The following is a 24,046-nucleotide window of genomic DNA, read 5'->3' as shown; positions in this document are numbered from 1 at the left end:
CTTCTCAACATTTTCATTTGTTCTTCCATATAACCTCCTGTTCAGAATTCGATGGAAAACTTTTGTTCAGTGAGATTTTAAAAAAAAAAGACTAATAGTTCTATAATCCTCAGATCTCTTTGGGTTCGATTTCTTAGCCATCGGTGTCATGATAGTTTTCAGAAATCTTTTGGCCACACTCTTGTTTCATATATATTTCAATGCTGAGTCGGTACAATTCTTTCTTGCCCTTATCTTCCATATTTTTATGAATTTGATTGGTATGTTACCTATCCAGGTTGTCTTATCATTCCTAATCTCAGATATAGCTATTTCAAATTCATCCCGAAGAATACTAAACCCTTTATAATCCTTGCCTACTTCATTTTTCTACTTCAACATTTAGGCCACACTGTCTATCCCTACTCTCATATTCTCATAGAAGTCTTCAACATATTCTTTCCATTTTCCTAAGACTTCACTTCTCCCCCTACCTACCTTCCTATTTTTATTTTCTACTGCCATCGTTATACCCCCTTGTTTCCTCCGGAAGTTCCATTGATTTCACCTCCTTGTACATTTCCGCATATTTTCCAACTCTTTCTAATTCTTTTATGTTCTCGCATTTTCTTTTGTAAAATTTTTCTCTTGCTCTGTTACCCTTCGTAACTCGTTCTTTAACTTCCTGTACATATTGCTGCCCTCTTCTGTATCAACCTGTTTTCACGTCTTCGTTTCCCTCATTTTCTGCAACATACACTTATTGAGCAATGAATTTCACCTGTAAATTTTCAAATTTGTGACTGTCAACTATAGTTAACTCAAACTGCACAATATCAAGCTTCTGCTTCTACTGCTTCGAAGGTACGTACGTAAGTGATATCCACATTACTACACAGTATGTCGGAAAAGTAACGGAACCTTTTTCTTTATAGGCAACCACTAGCTCTATCTATTGAAGCAATGTGTATCATCGGAAAGCTGGATATCTGCTCAATAAAACAAGACACCACAAACATGAGAACCAACTAATAATGAAGTGTCAAGTTATAGCAAGAAAAGTGAGTGTATCGGGTCTCATCTCGTCACAAAAACACGATGGAGCAAAGAGCCAATATTAAATTTTATTTCAAGCTAGGTAAAACATTTACACAAACATTGGAAATGATGAAACAAGCATATGGTGATGACTCCTTATCTCGTACCGTGTGTTCGAGTGGAGTGGATTTTAGTTTAGCGTCCCTTTCAGCAGCAAGGCTATATGAGACGTGGACCTACTGATTAACGTGGAATCCGAACCACATGAGCTCCCGCCGGGAATCGAACCCGGGTCTCCCACACCAAAGGCGCACGTGTGTTCGAGTGGTATACGCGATTCCAGGAAGGTCGTGAGTCCTTAGAAGACGACACAAAGCCAGGGAGACCGAAAAACTGAAATCGCTTTGAGTTAGTGGAACAAGTGCTTAAAATGATCGCCCATGATGCGAATTCGACTGTGAGATGGATACTGAAGGAAATGAAATCTTTAAGTTTAACGTCCCACGGTTATGTCGGTTAGGCTAAAGGAGACGGTGATAATGAGTGAATGGTGGAAGAAAGTGGGAGGAAACGGGAGAACCCCGAGAAAACCCATGACCACGGTGTTTGTCCACCACAAAGTCCACACGGCGCGAGCTGGGATCGAACCAGGGACCCCAAGCACCGGAGGTGAACGCTCTACCACTGTGCCACCGCGGCCCCTGGATAGTGAAGGAATTAAATACGTCGGAAGACATGATTTACCAAATTTTGACAAAGGATTTAAAGAAACTGAAAGTTTGTGCTCGATTTGTTTCGCACACCCTAAATGACGACCGAAAATTTGCTCACGTTGAAACATTGCAAGGACCTGATTAAAACAGCAAGACGGAACAACATTTCTGGAATCGATTGTAACTGGTGATGAGACTTTATGCTTCAAGTACAACCCGCAAACAAACGCCAAAGTGTTACGTGGAAGTCCTCAAGTTCTCCGAAAGCGAAACAATTGCGTTTTTAAAAGTCATGTAAGAAGACAATGTTGATTTGTTCTCACAATTCCAAAGCTACTATACTTCGGGAATTCGTTCCACAAGATCGAACTGTTAATGGTGGATATTATATGGGTGTTATGGAAGCGAACGTTCGCGTAAAACCCGAGTATCGAGCGCTAGGCAGTTGGTCTTTATTGCACAACAATGCACAATGTCACAGAACCGTCGCAGTTCGTGACTTTTCTCTTAAGAACAAATGTGTTTGTTTCCACATCCTCCGTATTCGCCTGATTTATCGCCGTGTGCCTATTTCCTACTTCCAAATTTAAAACTGACTATGAAAGGAACATTTTATAACAATGTTACACACGTCCAGACTGCCGTGACGAGGGTCATTGAGGCGATTCCGGAAAAGGACATTAAAAATTGTATGCTAGCATTGGTTGAACGTGTCCAGCGGTGTATTGATGCAGAAGGGATATATTTTGAATAAAAAGAACTACAGTTGGTAAAATATCTAATTCGTTTCGTTTAATTTAAAAAGTTTCGTTATTTTTTCAACATGCCATGTATAGTAAAGTTATAGCATAGGGAAGGATAGTAGGGTAACATGAAAATATGTAGTTAGCAACAAATAAAAATACATATATTTCTCATATTCAGGTAAAAAGATTTTTATTAGATGGAAGTCATGTGCAAGCTTTGTTTTTAACCCACTCATTATCACTGGCTTCAAACAATTACGAAATAAATTGTAAATTCTACATAACAAAGGCTTTAGCGCAATAATAATAATAATAATACAAAAAGGTATTACTTTTTAAAAAAATTATTCTTTTTTTATACATACACACTTATTTTTGTTTTACCTAGATGTGAGATACCATCATAGGAAGAGAGATTTGGGAAGTATCTTTTTACACGAAGCTTACGAACACAAAAACTGAAGCTTCACATAGTTTCAATAACTGCTGTTGTTTTTCACCTTCAGTGCACCGTTTTTTAAAGCTTTCACACACACACCCAAAAACGATAATTTTAAATATCTACAAACACACATGTACATACAATTTTTCTTATTGCTTATATATTGATATACATTTAAACTCATTCTTGAATATAGGAAAGTGAAAATCAGAAACTACCCACAAATCGTCAACTTCAATATATACATTTAAAACTCACTAACTTGTTAAAATGACTGTCTTTTGTATATTCTATTGTCAAATTTAACGACCATAAAAGGGGTATGAAAAAATCATTTAAACGACTTAAAGCAAACTCATCGGAGATATATTTCATGGTAGCAGAACTGCTTTTAACCTTAATGATCATAGGAAAAAAGCCTAAAAAGCGAGAATTAATGGCTGGTGTACTGATTATACATCACTCAATGTCTGACTATTCATGGGCAGGTAACGAAGTTCATAACAGACAGCTACAGTAAAATAGAATACGCTATTAACTCTAACTTGCCAGAAGAAATACATGAAAAATTCATGTAAAAGGAGCGGAGAAAATTCTTGTAATTAATTGAGCAATTGTATAACGTCTTTGCGACGAAACCACTGGAACTTCATGGGAACGGGGTGCTATATTTTCTTGCTTCCGGTTAACCATGTTGTTTTCGTATACTGCAGGAGAAATTTTTCTCGTACTGACAGGCCCGTGACATCACAACAACGAAGCGTACCACCCACTTAGAAGCCCATATAGAGATAGAATGGGAGCATAGTTTAGTATCAATCCAAAAATGCTCACATGAACAAAGCTGAGTACATATCATTTTGCTTTTCGCAAAAAAGATGAATCATCAGCAAAAAATTTTCTCCCATAGTATAATTAGAAAAAAGAATCCCAGTGCAAGTACATGATGACCAAAATACATATGATTATATTAAGTATCATATAAAAACTAAGTAAATTAAATTTCCGATCTTCAATAAATCCTCAGGAAAAATTAAACGAACTATTTTCCTACCGCATTTTTCCCCTTTCTTTATAGAAAATCGAACAACCAAGAATAATTTAGTGTTGTGTATATATATAATACTGAATATAATTATGTAAGTACTTAGTATTTTGACACATTCATAACATACGTATGTGTTTTGCACAACATATAACCAGGATTCGGTTCTATATTTCAATAATTAAAATTATCGTGATTATCATTACTTGACCATTGATAAGTTACATACAAATAAATTAAAATTTGGAAAAAAAAGGGGGATAGTTTTAACTGCAAAATGTGACATACTCAGATCACTTAAGATGTATTTTATGCTTCATCACTGATCATATTGAACTGAGTTTTGTGGAAGCTAGGACAATGTGGCTACTACGATTTCCCGTATTACAACGATATTAAAGAGCTTATTCTTCATTTTTCAAATTTACGATTTTTTTTAAACCCCTAAAATGGTTCTATATCAGAACATAGTAACTTATGAGAAAAATTAGATCAGTTGAATAATATTATATGGTGCCCAAAGCGATCTGTTTTCAATGCACTACAATATACAATATGAGAGAACGGTACCTTGTACGTTTGAAAAGACAATAGTCAGCTATTCAACATATATCATGAAGGACAACTATTAAATGATAATAAATAAGTTGGAAATAACATCAAATGTGTGTTCGTGGTGTAAAGCATCCCAAAGCGTGTCACATGACCCCTTCTGTTAAAAATTTTGAACCTGAATCCAAGATGGCAGACTTCAAGAGCGCCGCCATGATTGTACTATACAGTAATAGACGCGGTTCTACCTTATCACTCCTGTCCACGAGATTATGCCACCTCCTTTAGCCGTTCTAAATTTACAAGGTACCTTTACCTCATAGTGTACTGATATATTGTGGATGCATTAAAAACTTGAAGGTCGCTTGAGACACTATTTAATATTATAATTAGAGTTATTTTTTAATGGGTTAATTTGGTAGGATATGGAATCATTTTAGGAGGATGAGATTCAAAAAACCTTTGGCTGCCAAATGTCGGTAGTTGATTATCGCAGTATGTGCACATTTCCGTCTGACCACGGATAGAAACTGCTCCTTTCAGTTCGTTTCTTCATCTATACAATTTTCAAGTCGGGCAGAGTAGCATCAACTAATTATTCACTTGCCGTAATATTATTAATCGTTTCTATACACTATGAAGTACCACACTGGGAAACAAATTATGTAACTGTCGAAAGAACTTGTACATGACGCCTTGCTTCTAAAAAAGAATTTGTACAGACACTAACAAACGAATCAAAATAGGGAAGTGAAATATAAAAAATAGTGACAAAAACCAACTTTTATCTCGTACCATACTAACAAGGTTTTTCTATTTTAAGAACCGCGAAGGACCGCATAGAAATGCCAATTGCGTCGGAATATTAATAAAATTTCTTTAGACAGTATTTTAGTAAACTTTTTTTAGATTTAGCAAACGTAAAGCAACAGGTTACTTAAAACACCAAATATAAAAATGATAAACCTCTTCTTAAGAAAGGAAAAAAAAATATATCTGAGATTATGATCTTCGCCAAATTCATTATACACGAAAACTACAGAATTTCTTCTTAGATACAACATATACTTCATAACAAACTATAAGTAATATTCAGGATAATTAACGTGGCACATTAACAAACAAAAAAGAAAATCTAATAAGTAAAACAGATCAACCTTACAACAACTTCTTCCTCAGAGAAATAACAGAATGTATATTAGACTACCACTTAACAAATTTGAATTACTTAAGAAAAAAAATCTGGAAATGGAATATCTTATTTGTAAACGCAAACTATTATTAGAAAATGGAGATAATTGTGGCTTGAAAAATCTCAATGAATTCAATGTGAAAATTGACGTTATGCTATCTAAGTAACAGATGGATCAGTGCCAATGAACACTAAAAAAGCCACGTGCCTATCTCATTTCTATTACAGTATTATTAAAACTGTTGCAAGTTGACAAAACATATGCTTACACGCCTTGGTTGGTTGTCCAGTTTTCACTTATTTACTTACTTTATATCGTTCATTCATGATTTTTAGGTCTAAATTTCAAATTAACAGCAGGAACGGAGCTAACAACCTATACAGGAATGAATATTTTAGCAGAAGTTTTAGTAATTATTCGTACAATCTTGTACTCGTCGATGATAATCTAAAGGAACTTGGAAGAACTGGAAAAAAGCTGATGTATATAATGCTTTAATTATTGTATGTCATATGTTTTCTACTTAACAATACATGAAAACCGTTATTGCACAATATATGAATCCCTTAAACAAAACACACAACACACACACATACAAACACACAAAAGATCAACGTTGTATCATCATATTTCAACGGTTTAAACTCAGTAGAAATAACAACGAAATTAAAGCAAGAGTGTTGTATCCTTCAATCACATTTTTTAAAGTACTGGATTATTTATGACTCATATTAAACAATGATAATTACGAACTATTTTCGTAATGCAATAATCTTGTTCTCAGCAAACAATTCCTTCTGAAAAGAATCTAATAATTCTCACAGATTCAGTCACAAAGATAAGGCAGAATAATATTGAAGGGTTTTAACCGAAAGCAGCTTCACACAACCAACAAATTGTAGTGAGATGGACATATTTTAAGATTTCTCTTTCTTTTTTCTAATAGTAGTATATACTGTTTAGAATGACGATTTGGGGTAATCTTCTGTAAAGAAAATAACAATCCGGAACAAAATGAAGTATAACCGGCTACTATGACAGCGTTAATCCTCGTATAGTTTGGTGTTATAACAGGCTTAGTTATTATATTTAGTCTATGAAGGAAAGACATTTTTCAATCATTTGCATATGTTTTCTTTCTCGTAAAACTCGGCGATGGACAGATTTCACTACGTACTTTGTTTCACACATGACAATGTTATGTCACGTACTAACTAATAATAGGGATGAAAAGAAAATAGAAAAATTAGGAACAACATGTATATAAGCAAAGCATACACTTAATTTCCAAATAAATGCAATGTTGATTAATATTTATGGTTTCAAAAAATAAATCACATCAAGTTAACGGAATGCATAACATTTATGAAATTTGCATCATTTTTTCTTTTCTTTTTGCAACAATGTAAAGAAAACAAAACAAGAGGGTGCACTAAAGGTAATCTCGAAAATATCTCCCTCTTCCCTTACAGGCATCGACAATTGATGGAACACGAGCGCTAATCTCAGTTCCAACAACAATATATTTTTTTCCTTCCGTTTTAAGCACAAATTTCATCATTCAACAACCACAAAACAGTCACAACACAGACATATTCAGTCTCATATCAAACAAACCTTATACACAAAGAATTGATTGTAGTAATGCACGAACATTATCCAGGTCTTATGCGAGCAGCCTGCTTTATTATTATTATATTATTATTATATAATGCATATCAGTAGTTATCATTTCCAATACTAAAAATAGAAATGCACAGGTTGGCAGTAGTTACACAAAAACTGCATATTATTTATTTTTGCCTTGTTATTTAGGATAAAGTTTAGGCCACAACAATAATGTTAACTTGAACCACTTGATCTTTTTAATATTCAAACGTGATATTTAATTTCTGCTAACAATGACAACACATTGAAAAATAAAAGCCAAATAAAACGTACATTTTTGTGCAATATTTCTTTTCTTTACAACTGATCTAGATTCAATTTCCTATGTTTCTATTAATCTAACCCTTGGCACAACTGCAAGACCTGGTGCACAGCATAATAATGCCCTTATGGAATGCCCCTATTTAATTCTCCCCCGTACAATACATTTTTAAAAAAAATAACAAAAAAAAATGGCTGAGCGTATCTATTTTCATGTTTGCTTTCAGGAAGCTTTGTTATTAATATTAGGAGGTAGCCAAAAAGTATTGAGGAAAACTAAAACAAAAAAAAAAAAAAAAAAAAAACCTACTTTCTTTGGCAGATACATACATACACATTCGCTCTCCGATTTCTTAAAATGTGAAGTCCAGACATGCGTATTCCCTGCTTTCTTGAACAAACTTTCCTTTGTTTTACTTTGTAATTTTTATTTTATTTTTATTTTTTTAATAATAAAAGTGAAATTTATCATGTACAGCTTAGAAGCAAATACTGCCTTTTTTCTGCATGCAAAGATTCGAACAACGAGATAAAGATGGAAAATAAGCCCTAATGTTTTTTTCATATATATATATCTTTAACGATCGACGTACTACCTACTTTATTTAAATATATATATTTTTGGCCGTCAGAAAGTCTTTGTCCTAAGCTGCAGACGACATTTTTATTTAAAACATTTTATATATATGTAGTATATATATATATATGTATATGTATAATCAGCTTACCACGTTTTAACACGGATTCACAGGGCATTAAGTTTATTTCTTTTAATAACACATAGAAAGTAGATTTCGTGAAGAAGATCATAGCTTGTCTCATAAAATTTCATTTTCTTAACAGTAAAAATCGTAAAAGAAAAACACAAAATACTCACGTTACACATTATTGGTGGTATGGTTTTAAATATCCTGAAGCTTTTATTGCCAATAAGTTCCTGTGCTTCAGACACACTCATTAAATCAAGTACACTTAAAGAGAACTGACCGATAAAAAGGCAGATAGAATCTGGATCTAATCGGAAATTCGGGCCGCCTATCCCACAAGGAAAAATTTTATCACAATCCTGAAGTATTGTGTTTGCACAAAATACATATTATTATTAATAATAATAATAATACGAAATGGTTAGTGCCAAGCCGGACAATTGCTATACGAAAGAAAAATTATGGTCCTGAAGATTTTTATTTAAATTTGTTTATATATAGATACTTGTTAAGGAAGCTGCCGAATAATCGAGCATCTTCATTTCAGAAAAGGTATATTTCTTTGTATTTCAACAGGAACTTCACATATCAACACAAAGTTTCAAAAAAAAGACGGGATTTTTTGTTCACATCTTTCAATTAATTACTTATTAATTATTGATGGCACTCTTTTTACTCCGTGTCCACTACTCCATGTTGCTCAAGTATTCGGAGGCATCACCTCGACAAATTGGGCAGGTTCTGTTAGACTGTAAAGTTTAAAAATATAATATTAGAACCTAGCAAATACATGGAAATGAAATCTAACCTTAGAATTCATATATGCTTATTCTAGCTCTGCATCTAATCAATAATCTATAGCTTTAAGAAAGATACAAAAAAATTTCGACAAAAGCAAAAACTCTTACATTAATAACTTTGGTTATATGAGCAGCAATTAACAACCATTAATCTTTTTTATGTGCCCAGGGAAAAAGGTTAGATTTGTCAATCTTCCCAAAAATATGCCAGATTTTATTCAAGTTAAAATATATCATTGCCTTCATTAGAATCATTTTTAAAAAGTTATACTCTCAAAATGTGTGTGATGAAGGCAATGATATATTGACGAAACTATTAGCACAAGTTTCTAGTTACAGGATTTTTTGCTTCAGGTTTTAGAATTTACTTAAAGTTACCCATTACAAATCCATTTTTATCATGGAATGCGTGAACTATATTCCTTATTAGGTTGTCTAAAAAGTATTGAACCTTTGGAAGTCAAAACTGAGAAGACATTGCTTGTGATTTGAAACTAAACTATGAAACCACACACACACACCATTTTATTCGTTGACTTGCCATTTCTTCAACACGATAAACCCGTTGCTATATAACTTTTGTGGTCTTTGGTCAAAAATTTATGACACGTAGTTTTCACAAACCACTTTTCAAACTAATTTAACAATATTCTGAAAGACCGAAACCAATGATAATCTGACGGTGCCAGATCTAGGTTATACGGTAGAAGTCACACCTTCCCAGCCAAGCTCTCTCAATTTCTGACCGGTCGTTAAACATGTATGCAGTCTGACGTTCTTAGCAAGATATATGACATCCTTTCTGTTGACAAGTTCAGGCCGATTCTTTTAAACCTGCACTCGCGCTAACTGGCGACAGTACAGGTCCGAGTCTATCATTCTGAATGGCAGCAGCAGCTCGCGTTGCAAGGATGCCCTTCCAATCCTACCAAACGCAAAGCATTACCTTCCTGAGCGTCAGTAAGAGCTTTGCCATAGACTTCAGAATTTCACTTCGCTTTGACCAGAATCTTTTTCGCACATTGTTGTCGTACGTTATCCACTTTTTATCACTCGAAATCAATCACTTCAGAGAAGACTCGAGTTCGTTACGTTCCAATAGAGATTCGCAGATATAAACGTCGAGCTTCTTTCTGTAACCAACTTTCTCCAAATGATTTAACACTGTTTGGTGGGATATGTTTAGATTATTGGCGGCTTACATGCCGGTCTTACTCGACTTTTGCCAGTATATCATCCTTTTTTGCTGCGATTGGTCGCCCACTGCGAGGAGCATCCTAGACGTCGAAATTTCAAGAACGAAAGCGAAGAACCATCTTTTGGCTCTTGCTTTTGATAACGTATCTTGCCCATGAACAGCACAAATTTATTCACGAGCCTGCGCAGTATTTGCGTCTTTACTGCAACAAAATTGTAATATGCAGCGCAGTTTTGCGGAAAGTTCACTCACCTTCACGACACAATACCTTATGACTAGTTATAAAAATTCAAAACTTTTTGCATATCTACTAACTATCAGCTGTCGAATGAAGTTAGGTCTGATTTGCTTCGACTTATATACCGTGGGATTTGAGACACTAACGTCAACTTGTGTGCAAAAGACTCAGTACTTTCTAGATTACCCGAAAATGAAGCTAATTTAACATTCTTGTGGCTACAGTTTTTTCCATTCTTTGAAAGGTTTCAAAGAGAGTAAATGCATATGTCTGGACATTGCAGCAGGGGAACATTCAAATTAATAGTCTTTATTCCACTTGGACTTCAGTTAGATGTTCTTTATTATGGGTGATAAACAGAAAGTTGTTAAGGAGATTACTTTAGAAGTATGTTACTTAGGAATCTGTGCTATAGTTGGTTTTGGTTTTGTAAATTTGACTTGGACTCCAGAAATGGCATTTCCGTTCTTGTCAATTGAAAACATTGATGCTCTACATGGATCATGTATAACCGAAGTTGGAAGTGGTGATGAGAGGATAGATTAAGTAAAGGAATAGAAGAGTATAGGGCTTAGACATGGCTTTGAAGACAGAGTACAAATGAGCTGCAAGATGACCTCGTCTTTCCTGTTGTATGGCAGAGAGCTTATCAATCACGAAGCCGAAAGTGAGGGTATAACAGTGGCCAGTTTGTGGCTGTACATAGAACCAAAAAATGGCTGGCGTCCAACTTCAGAGTGATACACACTCCGCACTTTATCTTACGAAGGCATTTCAATTTGTTGTTACGAAGAGAATCTGCAACGGTTTCTTCACTGAACAACAAGCATTGAAGACTCAATAGACTACAAAACTATGGAATTACATTCCAAGGCGCCATAGTATCAAGAAAGGTAAATAATTCCTGTATATCCTTAGAAACTTGCACTTCGGGAGTTACAGAAAATCCTAGCCCAAATTCCTTGACGTATGATTGTCTCTCTAAATTTGAGTGTTCCTCTGAAATGATCATAGTGCATGGATAAAATGAAGTGGGTGTACATACTCGTTTGAATACGCTGCTATTGATGAGGTTATTAATAATTATTTTCGGAACAAAATTGAATTCAAACAGTACTAGCTCGAACTAAGTAATTTGAACAAAATTATTTCAAATCTCTTCATAAAATGTGAGAATAAATTACGCGTAGATTGGGAAATATTAAAGCATCATTATTTTGCAAACTAATTTATACTCTATGTGCAAAACACATCACAAATTAAACTCTAGTTATCTTATTCTATTGATAGGATGATAAGTTTTTAATTTATAAAGTGTTTTGTATATATTATTCTGTTTCGCTTTTAATATTTGTATTTCCTGGTTTTAAGAATTTAAATGCGTGATTAGTAAGTTAAAAATAGTGAATCTGTATTTAGTTTCTTATAAGAAAAGAAAAGATTTGAATATCAATGTATGACTTCTGTATGTCGGTATTCTTCATTTTGAAGTTGGCTAAACACGAAAGCAGCAGTCGCTTTCGAAATCTCCCCAATTAAACCCAACTAGGGCACAAAACATGAGTATATTTCTTCAGTATTACTTACAAGATTTAGTACCAATAGAGCATAGTATTTTATTAAATCTTTGCTTTTGTAATTGCTACTGGTATATTCCTAAATTAGTAAAAAGGATAACTGTGAAACTCACCCATTGTTCCTTTCTCATGCATTTAAGACACATGCGAGTGGTGGTAATCAAAATTGATAATTAGGGTATGAACAGCGGATTTTAAAGAGGGTTAATGTTTGAAAATGTGCGATTAGACTGTGAACTGAACCCTGTCCTCAGCTTATCACGCAGATACGCTAACTGTACTGATTAGTGCACCAACATGGTAGGCCGAATAACCAAATTGTCTCCGGCAAAGTCGCACATTCTTAGCCTAAACGTAACTGAATCTACACTTATAAAAATAAAAACACCAGATGCTATAAAAATATCAGTTGACTCTTCTATTTCTTAATACGAGGGCGGATCAACAAAGACTGAGACTGATTATTATACCGCAGTTTCTTTTGTTGCCGAATGCCGGCACGTTTGATAGTTGAAAGAGTTATGTTTCATCTATACTCTCAATAGGTGGCAGCATTGTCTTATCGCTAAATTGGGGGTAATCCATTGTTTTAGACACTGCTTCTATTTCGCCTCACAACGTGCTTTGTATATGCATACAATGGAGGTTACACGAGGAGAACAGTATGGAGAAATAAAGTTTTGTTTTCGCTTGAACCATACAGCTTCTGAAACATACGAAAAGCTCAAGCAAGCTTGTACCGGAGTTAACAGTCGTGGTATCCAACGGGCACAAACACGGGACACATGGAGATGATCGTGCATTATTGAAAAAACACTACCATATGAAACTTCCAACACTTTACTTATTTACGTAATGTTACCCTTCGATCCTCACGGATAATCCCAGCAGCAGTATTGATGTTTCTTTCTGTCACAGCAGAGGCAGAAACATCAGGTCCACCTTGCTTAACGCATGAAACTCATGCTTCTTTGAATTCTTTGAACCACTGAAACACTGTTGCTCGAGGTAATGTACTTTCACCGTAAGTTTGCTTTTCGTATGTTTCAGAAGCTAAGCTACAGGCAAAAACAAAACTTTATTGCTCCATACTGTTCTTCTCGTGTAAACTCCATTGTATGCATATACACAGCACGTTGTCAGGCGAAATGGAAGCAGTGTCTAAAACACAACGGATTACTCCAACCTACCGATACGACAATGCTGCCACCTAGTGAGAGTATACATGAAACAACTCTTTCAACTATCAAACGTGCCGGCATTCAGCAACAAAGGAAACTGCGGTACAATAATCAAGTCTCAGTCTTTGTTGATCAGCCCTAATATATGCTCAGCAATACTTACAGATGAACGTCCATGAGAAATTTTGGTAAAAATATAAAACAATAAACTTCATATTAGGAATGAACTATTTGAAGCTCTCACTAATTTTACTTGCCTTAATCAAGCCTCGATCTACTTACATAGTAGGAAAGAAATACTATAAAACAAATGGACACTTCAAAATATACTTACCATCTGCTAGCACTTCTTTATATTTCCTTTTACGATTTTTTCTTATTCTTAACTCCATGTACAAAGTTCCAGGGGACTCAAATAATTACGTATTCAGAAAATCAGGATTTAAAGTACGTGCGCGTATGATTACTCGCGTACAGTTCATAACCTATATGAAACTACCGTACGACACACTTCTCTCTATATTAATGTCATGGGTTTTCTTTCGTTTCTTCTGTATATTTCTTTCATTTGGATGAAATTCAACTGAAAACACTTACCTTCAACCATTTGTCTACACACTTTGCATGAAACTCGTGAGCACAAGGAAGGACACGCAGCAATTGTCGTGCTTCGAAGTCACACATGCAGACAACACATGAAGTCTGGTCTGTCTGATGGGTGACAGCATTGTACCTTTAAAAGATGACAATATTCTTTTAATATTAGAGAACTCAAATTTTCTTTCCTTAAAAACAAATAGTTGTACATATTTTTATCACACTTTCATTACATTTTGGTAGCTTAAATAAGCAATAAAACTTAAGACGTAAGACAGACTTAAGATGGAAACGAAACAAAACAAACAAACTTAAGAAACAGTAGACAAAAGCATTACTTATTATTTATTTTTTAGTTTCATGTCTCACGATTCTTCCCGAACAAAATAACAATAATGAAATGAATGGCGAAAGGATAATACAGAACATTCACGACCTGAGCGGAATTCAAGTCCGCGACGAACAGGTCTTGAAATTTGAAAGATGACACTCATTAAATCCTTAACGACAGAAGCTTACTAGAAGCTCGTATTTCTTACTTATATTTTAAACTTATTCCTATTTTAGAATCAAGTAAACAATTCTTAAATCGAAAGTCGATTAAAACCGCTGTCAACAGTTCCTAGATTCGAAGCTTATGACCGTATTTCATTATACATATCCCGCTTTGTGTTTTAATGAAAATTACTGACGTCTTTTACAGAATAGATTTGTCTGATGGTTGGATGCTCGACGTCCCTTTTCAAAACCAATGCTATAGATACGGGAATTAATAGTTTAACATGGAATCTGGAATAAAATCATATAATATTCTGCTTTGCTTTTATCTTCTGTCTTCATACAATGCTCCTTTTAGTTACGTTTCATCATCTCAGAAAGGTACTATTACTGTAGCGAAAACATATATTTTGTATAGGCTTCACCTTTACTTCAGTAGAATTCAAACTGAAATATTCGATTAATGTTAATCCCTGTAAGCTAAAAATGATGCAAGTGAAAGAACTGAGTGAATGAAAGTAGTGAGAGAGAACATGCAAAAACACCGCGAAAGTCAACTGACATGATGTTATCCACTTCGAGCTTACAATATAGTCTGGCATTAAACCCATGTATTCCTTCCCACTGGAAACTAAAGCCAACTCTTAAGTACCAATTTAGCAATGATTCTTAAGAAAACATCCTCTAATTCTTATGTCGCTGGATGCTTAAGGATGATTCTGAAAAATACGCTTGCTCCCCCCTCATCTCTGACTCCAACAATTCGCTGAAAGGGTTCACTTCATATATCCGTCGACAAAAAGGTGTCCTGACTGAATAGAAAATCGTGGAGGCCCTAATGGAGCTGTTACTTCTCTATATGGAATGTTGATTTCTTAGCCACAACAGAATTCAATTTATAGAATTAACTTCTGTGCAAAGAAAGAAATCCTGCGACGATCATAAAAGATGAACTTTTTCGTAACGTACAAAATAAAAGAAACTATTGAGAACGTCACAATACAATGACTTATCTTAATCTTCGACATGAAGCATTTTGTTATCGTCTGTTGAGCTAGATGTATTTATCATATAAATACGAATGTGAGTTTCTGTTTGATTGCATCACGTAATGACTACTGAACCAATTGAAATGATACTTGGAATGATTATCAACCTTAGGACTCCAAAGGATTTTATAATAATAAACTGATTAAAATGCAAATCCTAAAGGGAAGACGGGTAGAGGTCATAACTTATGCGAAAATTTGAATGATGACATGTAAAAATATTCGAAAACGACAGATATAAGCGTCCAATCCATAGTTCTCGAGGTCGTGGAGATAAATAGTGACACTCTCGATCCCGTTTAAATGCAAGTTCAGACTCCACTGGCATGAGGGCGGGGAACTGAGAGGTGGAAAAATGGTAACATTACGTTTATTATTATTATTATTATTATTATTATTATTATTATTATTATTATTATTATTATTATTATTATTATTATTACACTTCCATTGCAACGTATGCTAAGAGAGAATCGGGTTCAAATACTTCCCATAAACCTATTCCTATTTTCCCTGTTCAATGATAGGCGTTTCAACTAGTCTGTACCACAATATTTAAGACAAAATCTAAAGAAATGAAACATTTTAACACTTCAACAAAACCAACTGATTGATTCACTTGTAAAAAGAGATTTAAAAAAAAAAAAACCTGCTTATAAAAACTAAGAAAGAATGATTATTTACTTATGGAAAGCTATAAAATGCATATATTATTTTAAAATATCTTACTTTACATTCTTATAAGGCACACTTATTTCAAGGTTTCGTTATTACTAATACAATATTACTATGAGCACAGTATTACTAGTAGTTATAATAAAATAATTTTTTCTGTAGACCAATCATTTGTGCAACGCTCTTCTGCCTTGTAACGGTCTTTGAGAGGACATTTCAGCAATTTCTCTATCACGATTTATGTTAGATGTATAGAATGAACTTGCATAGAACTTAATTTTATAAGTTGCATAGAACTTAATTTTATAAGTTCTTTCACTTGAATTACGAGATTGTGCAGAATAAAAACTCCCACCAACATGTTCTACGTTTAGGAGTGCAATCGTACCAATCATACAGAAGAAACGTGTGCAGCCTTGAAAAAAAGTATTTGTTAAACTTCATTATAAGGATGTAAGGTAAGATGTTTATACCTTTTAAATATTAAATATACGAACGCATTTAAAATAGTATTTTCACTAACTTACTCATATAGTATATATATATATATTTATTAAAATCACATGTTACGTACAGTAGTGAAGAGTCCTGAGTAAATGCTATGTAGCTTGCCTTATTGGTGACGAGCGCACTACTCTTGCGTAACTGTACAGACACAATCCCTTATATGGGGAGGGAGTGAAAACCACTGAGAACACACGTTGTAATCAATTGAATCTTACTTGAGTAAACATGAAGAGTGTGTACACTTTTATTTTAATTTGCAAAACGAGACAACTAAATAGAAAAACCAATTTGACACGAATAGCGTAACCACGTGGCGATCTCATATATATAAGACCTTAATGTATCAAAACTAACCTGATATTTGGCGCCATCCTGGTTTAGAACCGAAGAAAGCCTGGACAACGACGGAAAAATAAATTTTGTTTAAAAGGAGACAGTTTCAACATCGTCAACACAAGGTAGGAAAAAGAAGCTGTTTTCAAAAATTAAAGTAGTCTGCTTTTTCCAACTGAAAAGTCAGGTTTTTACTGCAAGAAAAATCTTGGCATTCGATAATTTTGATATGGTAACTCTAGGCTGACGAGAAACTTAGTCTTGCCAATTCACACCTTGCAGTAACAAGCATATCGTTCGGAATACTATTCCGAAAGGACATTTCTAGTTGCAGGCTTTCGTGTGATCGTTGTCATTGATAAGGAACAAATTGATTCTGGTAATTTTTAGTGAACTGTCTGTCAAATGCTGAAGTTTCTCTGGACCTGAAACACGCACACATAAAACGAGATAATTATGTTCCGTGGAATCTTCCTAAAAGTAGGATTCCCTCCCTCACAGCTGAGGATCTTACGTGGTGGTGTTGAGCATTTTTCTTCCTTCAGGACAAGGCATCTGGGAACCAGAAAACATTTCCACATGCGTCAGGGATCTTTGATAAATAAACCTTTATTGATGTATGTGTCATCAAAGTTCACTAGTTTGTAAAAAATTCTAAACTTTAATATCAGTGATTTCACGTTATAGGAGAGATTTGTTTTGGATGTATAATAATTTATGTCAGTGATAGTTGCTGCTGAAATCGTGGCATAAATGTAGATATTGGAATGGGTCTATCACACAACTACAGTTGTGTTTTTTTAACGTACGAGTTGGCAACACTACTTGAAATCGGGTAGGAAGAAGCTGGCGCATAATACTAGAAACATAATCTAGTATTTGGCTTACTATATGTTATTGAATTTGCTGTTTCTATATAGTTAGAAAGCTGATTATTATTTCCCTACATTTTACACGAACTTCCGGACTGTAATACAACTGAAATCGTTAAGGAGAAAAAAACCAAGTTCACCATCTACTTTCTGCCTTATATTAATCAACATAAGGAAGAATAAATATTTATTAATACTTACTTGTACGAAGGAAGTTGCTCAATCTCGGCCTTGGCCAGCCCACGAGGCTTTGCCTCTCCCAGCCTTTCTGCCAGGTTGAGCAGTGCCTCATAGTTTTCAGTCTCTGTGGAATCAGGGCTTCCCATTTCTGCTTGGCTATACGGAGAGAGAGGTGGGTTGGAGAACATGGCCCTGTAAATACAGCAAATAGTATCAGTAAACAACTGTTATTGGAAATAGTATTGGCCACTTTTTACGAATATGTGAGGAATATATTCCTATCTAGAACCTATATACTGACAAATTTGACATATATGAAACAATGGATATAAAATGAATGAAGAAGAAATTCAAGAGAGAAAAGTGAGTGATAAGGAAGGCTTCTAGGCTACTGTTACAACTCCTCTTAATCTTCAATATTCATACTAGAATATGTTCAATTTACATTTTGAATATCTAATACGTAACGCTAAAAGAGATCATGATTAACGAAATGGTAGAATAAGAGCGGACAAAAATTAAGAGACAAAACCCACTGACATGATTACTTATAACGGTATTTTTATGGTGAAATTCGAACTAGAATTTACGCCAGGACCGCTGTAATCACTACGAATACGATATTTATGATGAGGAGAAAAGAAAGTCGTTTCTTATAATCTTTACTCCAGGGTTGGCAAAAAAAAAAAAAAACCTATTTATTTAGCTTACTTATGGATAGAAAAAAATTGTGTGGCTTTAAAGTTCTATGCAAAACGGGGATATGAAGAATGCGACCTACAGCTTAACGAGGGCTCCCAGATTTACATTTTTCCTTACGAATTACGTTTTTCTGGCACGTTATATATTTTTATTTTCCTCGTAAAACGATTTCTTCCAATTTTAAAAAAAAATAAGTTAAAGAATCATAATCTAAATATTTTAAAAATGTATTATTCGATTTCGTTACTGCGATTTCATTTTAATTAGAGGAACTGAATTGATTTCTTATACACTGTTAACAACGCAACCCAGCGAAGTAACTTAGCATTCAGAGAGAAAATACGACAGGTTGCGTTTTTACCTCCTATCTAGGCGGCACCCCAACTTTATGATTAAGAATAATTTGTTTTGGCATCTCACCGTCTCGATTAATATTGATATACTGATGTGAGGAACGGAAGCTACTGTGAATTAATAAAAGCAGAACTACAAGTGCTTGCGAAATTAGTAAATATATCCTGAAAAAAGTTTTGAACGTATCGTATAAAAAAAAGTGTGTGGGAGTATGGCAATGTTCATCAAAATACAGTTAAGAGATAACAAAGATGTGTGTAATATATAGTAACTATGGTAACTAAAATAACATATCTGAGAAATTTTAAGAAATATAAATTAGAAACTAGTCCATATTCATCTGAGTCCGCAGATAATAGAAAAATTCTAATTGAGAGTCAAATCCAAGTACCAGTAACCTTAGGGGTTAATGTGAAGTTACCAATAACTGCAGCCAAAATCAACGGAATTAACCATATCTTGGGACGCAATTGGATCGATAGGATGATTTCAGGGTGGCGAAAGACTTTCAAAACCTATTTCCAGACTATAACGGAAGAACGTGAAGTATTATTGTTGCCAAAACAATCCGAAAAACGGAAGGTACGGAACGGAAGGAAGAAAGAGGGAGAGAGGAGGGGAGACGGCGTAGATGAAGCTTGAAAGCGTGGAAGGACAGAAAACCCAGGAGTGAGAGAAGAAGGAAGAAACATGATGTGTAAATGTGTGTGTGTGTGTGTGTGTGTGTGAGAGAGAGAGAGAGAGAGAGAGAGAGAGAGAGGGGGGGGGGACGTAGATGAAGGTTGGAAACAAGACTATGTGACAAAAAAAAGAACGAAGGAAGAGGTTGACGAGGAGGCACATGGAGGATATGATTGACTTACGACAAGAAAAAAAAAAAAGGTGAATGTTGTTAGAAAGTAAAAATAAAGAATATGGTTAACTTGGAGATGGGTCTGTATCAGCTGATAACAATACTGAAAATACGTGGTGTTAGAGTTTGAGTCTGAGATTATTATTAGTCGATATTATTAGTTGCACTAGTCGATTGATTAGTTACAAGATGAACAACTGCTTTTGGGTATTATCATTATAGAGTTATACTCTTAAATAAAAAGGTATTGGAGATTATATTTGTTGTTAATTATATTAAAGTTGCAGTGGGGAATTAAAACCTTAACATGAAGAACGTAAATTACTATGAAATGGGAAGAAAAACTGAACTATTGAGCACGTGATTCGGCACAGTGTTATAGAATAACCACTATTCGCTCAGTGGTTAGAGAACTCAGTCAAGGCAACGCATCTGATTCTTGAAACATAGTCATAAACTGGTGTAAATATTGCACGGAAACAAACAGGTCGTCCAGAAATAATAACTTCTCGTAAGAACAAGTTCATCAGAACTACAAGCAAATGGAAAGGATGTGTAATCGCTTCAGAAGTAGCATAAGAACTACAGAAGAGCCGTTCCCAAATAATATCAGGTAGGACGATGGTCCGAAACCCGCAGATTTATAGTCTTGAGGGTGTGATTGCAGTAAGAGAACTACTCCAAGCAGGAAACATTGCAAAAAGGTACTCTTGGGCAAAACCATACAGACTGGACCGATGAACAATGGACGAGAGAGTACTCTGCACTGACGAATCTAAATTTTAACTTTTCGGTACCCAATGCAGATGTTTGTGCGTCGCCTTTCCGAAAAGCACTTTCCGACTGTGTAATACAGTAAAACACGGAAAAATAGTGTCATTGTGTGGGGATGTTTTACATGCAAACAAGTTGGTGATTTAAATCAAATCAACAAAATAATTGACAAAAATGTATATCACATTTAAGTGAAGCACGCAATTCCACTACGAACGCGGATTTTGGGCCGTAACTTTGTACTACAACAGGATAACGATCACAAATATTCTCCCAAGTTATGCAGTAATTGTCTGAAAAGCAATAAACAACCTCTCATCATCACAAAAACGGAATAGCAGCCACAATCTCATCATTAGTCTCTCCATCCATCTCCTGTGGGATGAACTTCACGGGACAGTCCGTGACCACATACTAACGAATAATGAGTATCTATGAAAGGCTATTCAAAGCTGTTGGAATCGCACAAGTTGTATAAATGTATCAAACAAATGCCTGGGATTTGTAAAACTTTTATCAAGGCTCAGGACTGACACTTCGATGAACGCAAACTTTCTCAATAAATCTGTCTCAATTGAAGCAAAACAGTATATTTTCGTTTCATTATGTGAGTAATTATGTTTATTTTGCGAAACAGATGCATACAGAGGTTTGTATGGATACAATGTATTTTGTCTGGAAAATTCTGAAAAATCAGTAGTGTGCTCCGATTCTTGACTGACACTTACATATGCAGAAAATAATTTTGATTTAAAAAAAAAAAAAATACATTCATGCTTCCTCAGTTCGTAATGTATGAGAAAAGAACAAGATCAGAGTTTCCCAGTTTTCCTGATGTCGCAAACTTCTTGCGCGACTGTTAATTCTCCGCAGCTCTCCATGCAATCAACAAACATTTTTTAAAATATATTTTACGTATCATAAAATAGGATGATAAATTCCAACTTCACAACACTAAATGTGAGTATTCTTATAAATGGAGATATTAAAAAAATGCGATTATACCAGTTAGGCTTAACATTATGAATTTAACATCACCTAATTCCGCCATGTTAGTAATTTTACTTCTTCCCTTATCTTTTGGTATTCTATTCTTCTCAATTAACAAATGTACACTACAAATACCCCAGGTATGAATAACACGATAATCAATTTTAATGAAAATGAGAAGTCTCTCGCACCCCCTTTCAGTCTCTCGCACTTCTCCCGTGTCTGAGGATCACAGAATGGGAAACACTATTCTAGATGATTTGAGATACGAGGAAATTTCACTAATTCACACAATTTATGGCATTTGTGCTCTTATTTATTTATTTTTTTTTTTTTTTAATTTACTTTCGCTTAAACAAATTTAAAGAAATGGTTTAACCAGCCAACCCTGCTTTATTCGAACTAAACCTATGATATTACATAAAAGTGAGACGCTTCCATCTGTATTAATGGACATTCCAAAATAAGCTATAGAGTTGGATGGTAAGTAAATACACTACAGAAAACTACAGTTAAACTTCCTCCATTCATTCCAAAGTTGAGTTCCGAAGATAAAGCGATTACTCCCAACATGCTGGCATTGTATGCGCTGAAAAACCCAACTCCCTTTTCATGTTTTATTAATATTTTATGTTATTTATTTATTTTAAATCAGCTACGGTAATCATAAATTTCATTTGAACTAAACTGATTTCCACTTTGAACCACGATCTACATTTTTTCTTTCTTTCTTTGCAAAATTGAATGGTCATATAAAAATAATAATCTTCAGTAGAGACCTACGTACTATCTTAATCAGAACAAAACAGATATCAATACCATAGTAATAGTGTAGTAAAATAAATATCTGCTGTTGTACTGTAGAAAAAGAAACAATCTTCTGTAAAGCATTAGTATTGAGTTTTCTAACAATTTATCAAACTCAAACAAACAAACAAACAAAAGAAAGAAAGAAAGAAGGAAATTGGAATTCGTGATTTAATAAGTAAAGGGTACAACTATTAAAAAGTAGAAGCAAAAACGGCGGATTCCCCCCCCCCCCCTAAAAAGCTCCTTTTCAACATTCGGAACCTGTGAGTCGTATGTTCAGTTCGAGGGTGGCTGTCTTGCTTTTCAAACTGGCACTGCATTGGTTCTGAACAAGTCAAAACCCAGTTGCAGGTGTCATTTTCGTTGCCTAACCATTTTACCAAGTTCATGGAAATTACGTATCTTGATATCTGCGTTTCTAAATAATAGTTGCTAAAATTCATGCAGGCAAGAAAAAGGTAATATTAACGAAGAAACAAATAGAAACTATTTCTGTTTCGATTTAAAATCTTTCTTACTTTCGTTCTCCGTTCGGTAAACATTTATTCTGAAGTTTGTATCTATTCTACTAGAACCTAATATATGTTCAGTTTACAAAGTAAAAGCCAGAAACAGACATTTTGTATATGATGTTAGTTTAACATGGTAGTAAAACTTCATTATTCACAGAATTCCTTCTTTCTTTACTGTTGTAGAGTGTCAAGTGTTTGAAATAAGAAACTTGTTGATAGCGTTTAAAACTTTCTACCCCTCGAACTTCATCAGTCCAAACAAATGTTATATAAAGTTATAATGAAGATTCTTTATTTATAAATTTTAAATAGTAATTTTGTTCTACGTAATCTACTACAATTTCAGATCAGTTATTGATAAACTTTTTTTTTTTTTTTTTTCTGAAACACACTTGTTTTGGAACGTTAATCTAATAACTCTACAAACAATTCGTTCAAACTAGAAAACCACTGCACCTACCAATTGGTCCATTTTCTTTTGTGTCAAATGACCGATTGTTATTCTTGAATTTTTCAAAAGTTCTTCTTCAGAATGTAGTAATCCAGTGGTTCTCAAATTTTCTTTGAGGACCCCTTCCTACCTTCGCAACATATTACGAACCCCGTAATATCCAAAATAGATTTCAAGTCATAAATTTAAATTCTAATAAGCACTTACTGAATTGAACATCATTATTTACTTACCAAAACATAATCATTTTTTTTTCTTTCTTTTAAATTTTATTTAGTCTGGTGCTTTGTAAGATGACGGCCGGTCACAAAATAAAAACGAATAAGTAGAGCCTATCGATTTGATTATGTTTATTAATACAATAATGTTTACTGAAGGCTAGCTTAAAATAAAACCTAATTTCCCAACAGTAAGTCGCGAATCCCTTAGTGACCTCCCGCGGACCCCCAGGGATTCGCGGACTCTCTTGGGAATCACTACAGTAATAAAATGCTTTTTCGTTTTATAATGGAAAAAGAGGTATGAAACATACTGTTATTTCTTCATTAAAC

General features: G+C 34.4%; 1 protein-coding gene across 2 annotated transcripts in view; it reads right to left on the bottom strand.

The window, feature by feature from the left end:
* Positions 1-2,649: 2,649 nt before the first annotated feature.
* LOC145688342 (E3 ubiquitin-protein ligase RNF38-like) overlaps positions 2,650-24,046 on the bottom strand; it is a 131,903-nt gene continuing 110,506 nt past the window's right edge. For both annotated transcript variants that reach the window (XM_081762491.1, XM_081762482.1), the window contains exons 11-13: positions 18,071-18,241; positions 13,936-14,071; positions 2,650-9,093 (exon numbers count right to left, since the gene is read on the bottom strand). In XM_081762491.1, coding sequence (XP_081618617.1) covers positions 9,031-9,093; positions 13,936-14,071; positions 18,071-18,241 — 370 coding nt within the window. In that variant the 3' untranslated portion in view covers positions 2,650-9,030. The remainder of the gene's footprint in view (positions 9,094-13,935; positions 14,072-18,070; positions 18,242-24,046) is intronic.

This window comes from Thermobia domestica, chromosome 1 (genome assembly GCF_964235325.1).
Source record: "Thermobia domestica chromosome 1, izTheDome1.hap1.1, whole genome shotgun sequence".
Classification (NCBI taxonomy): Eukaryota; Metazoa; Arthropoda; class Insecta; order Zygentoma; family Lepismatidae; genus Thermobia; species Thermobia domestica.
This window is presented reverse-complemented; position numbering and strand designations above follow the sequence as displayed.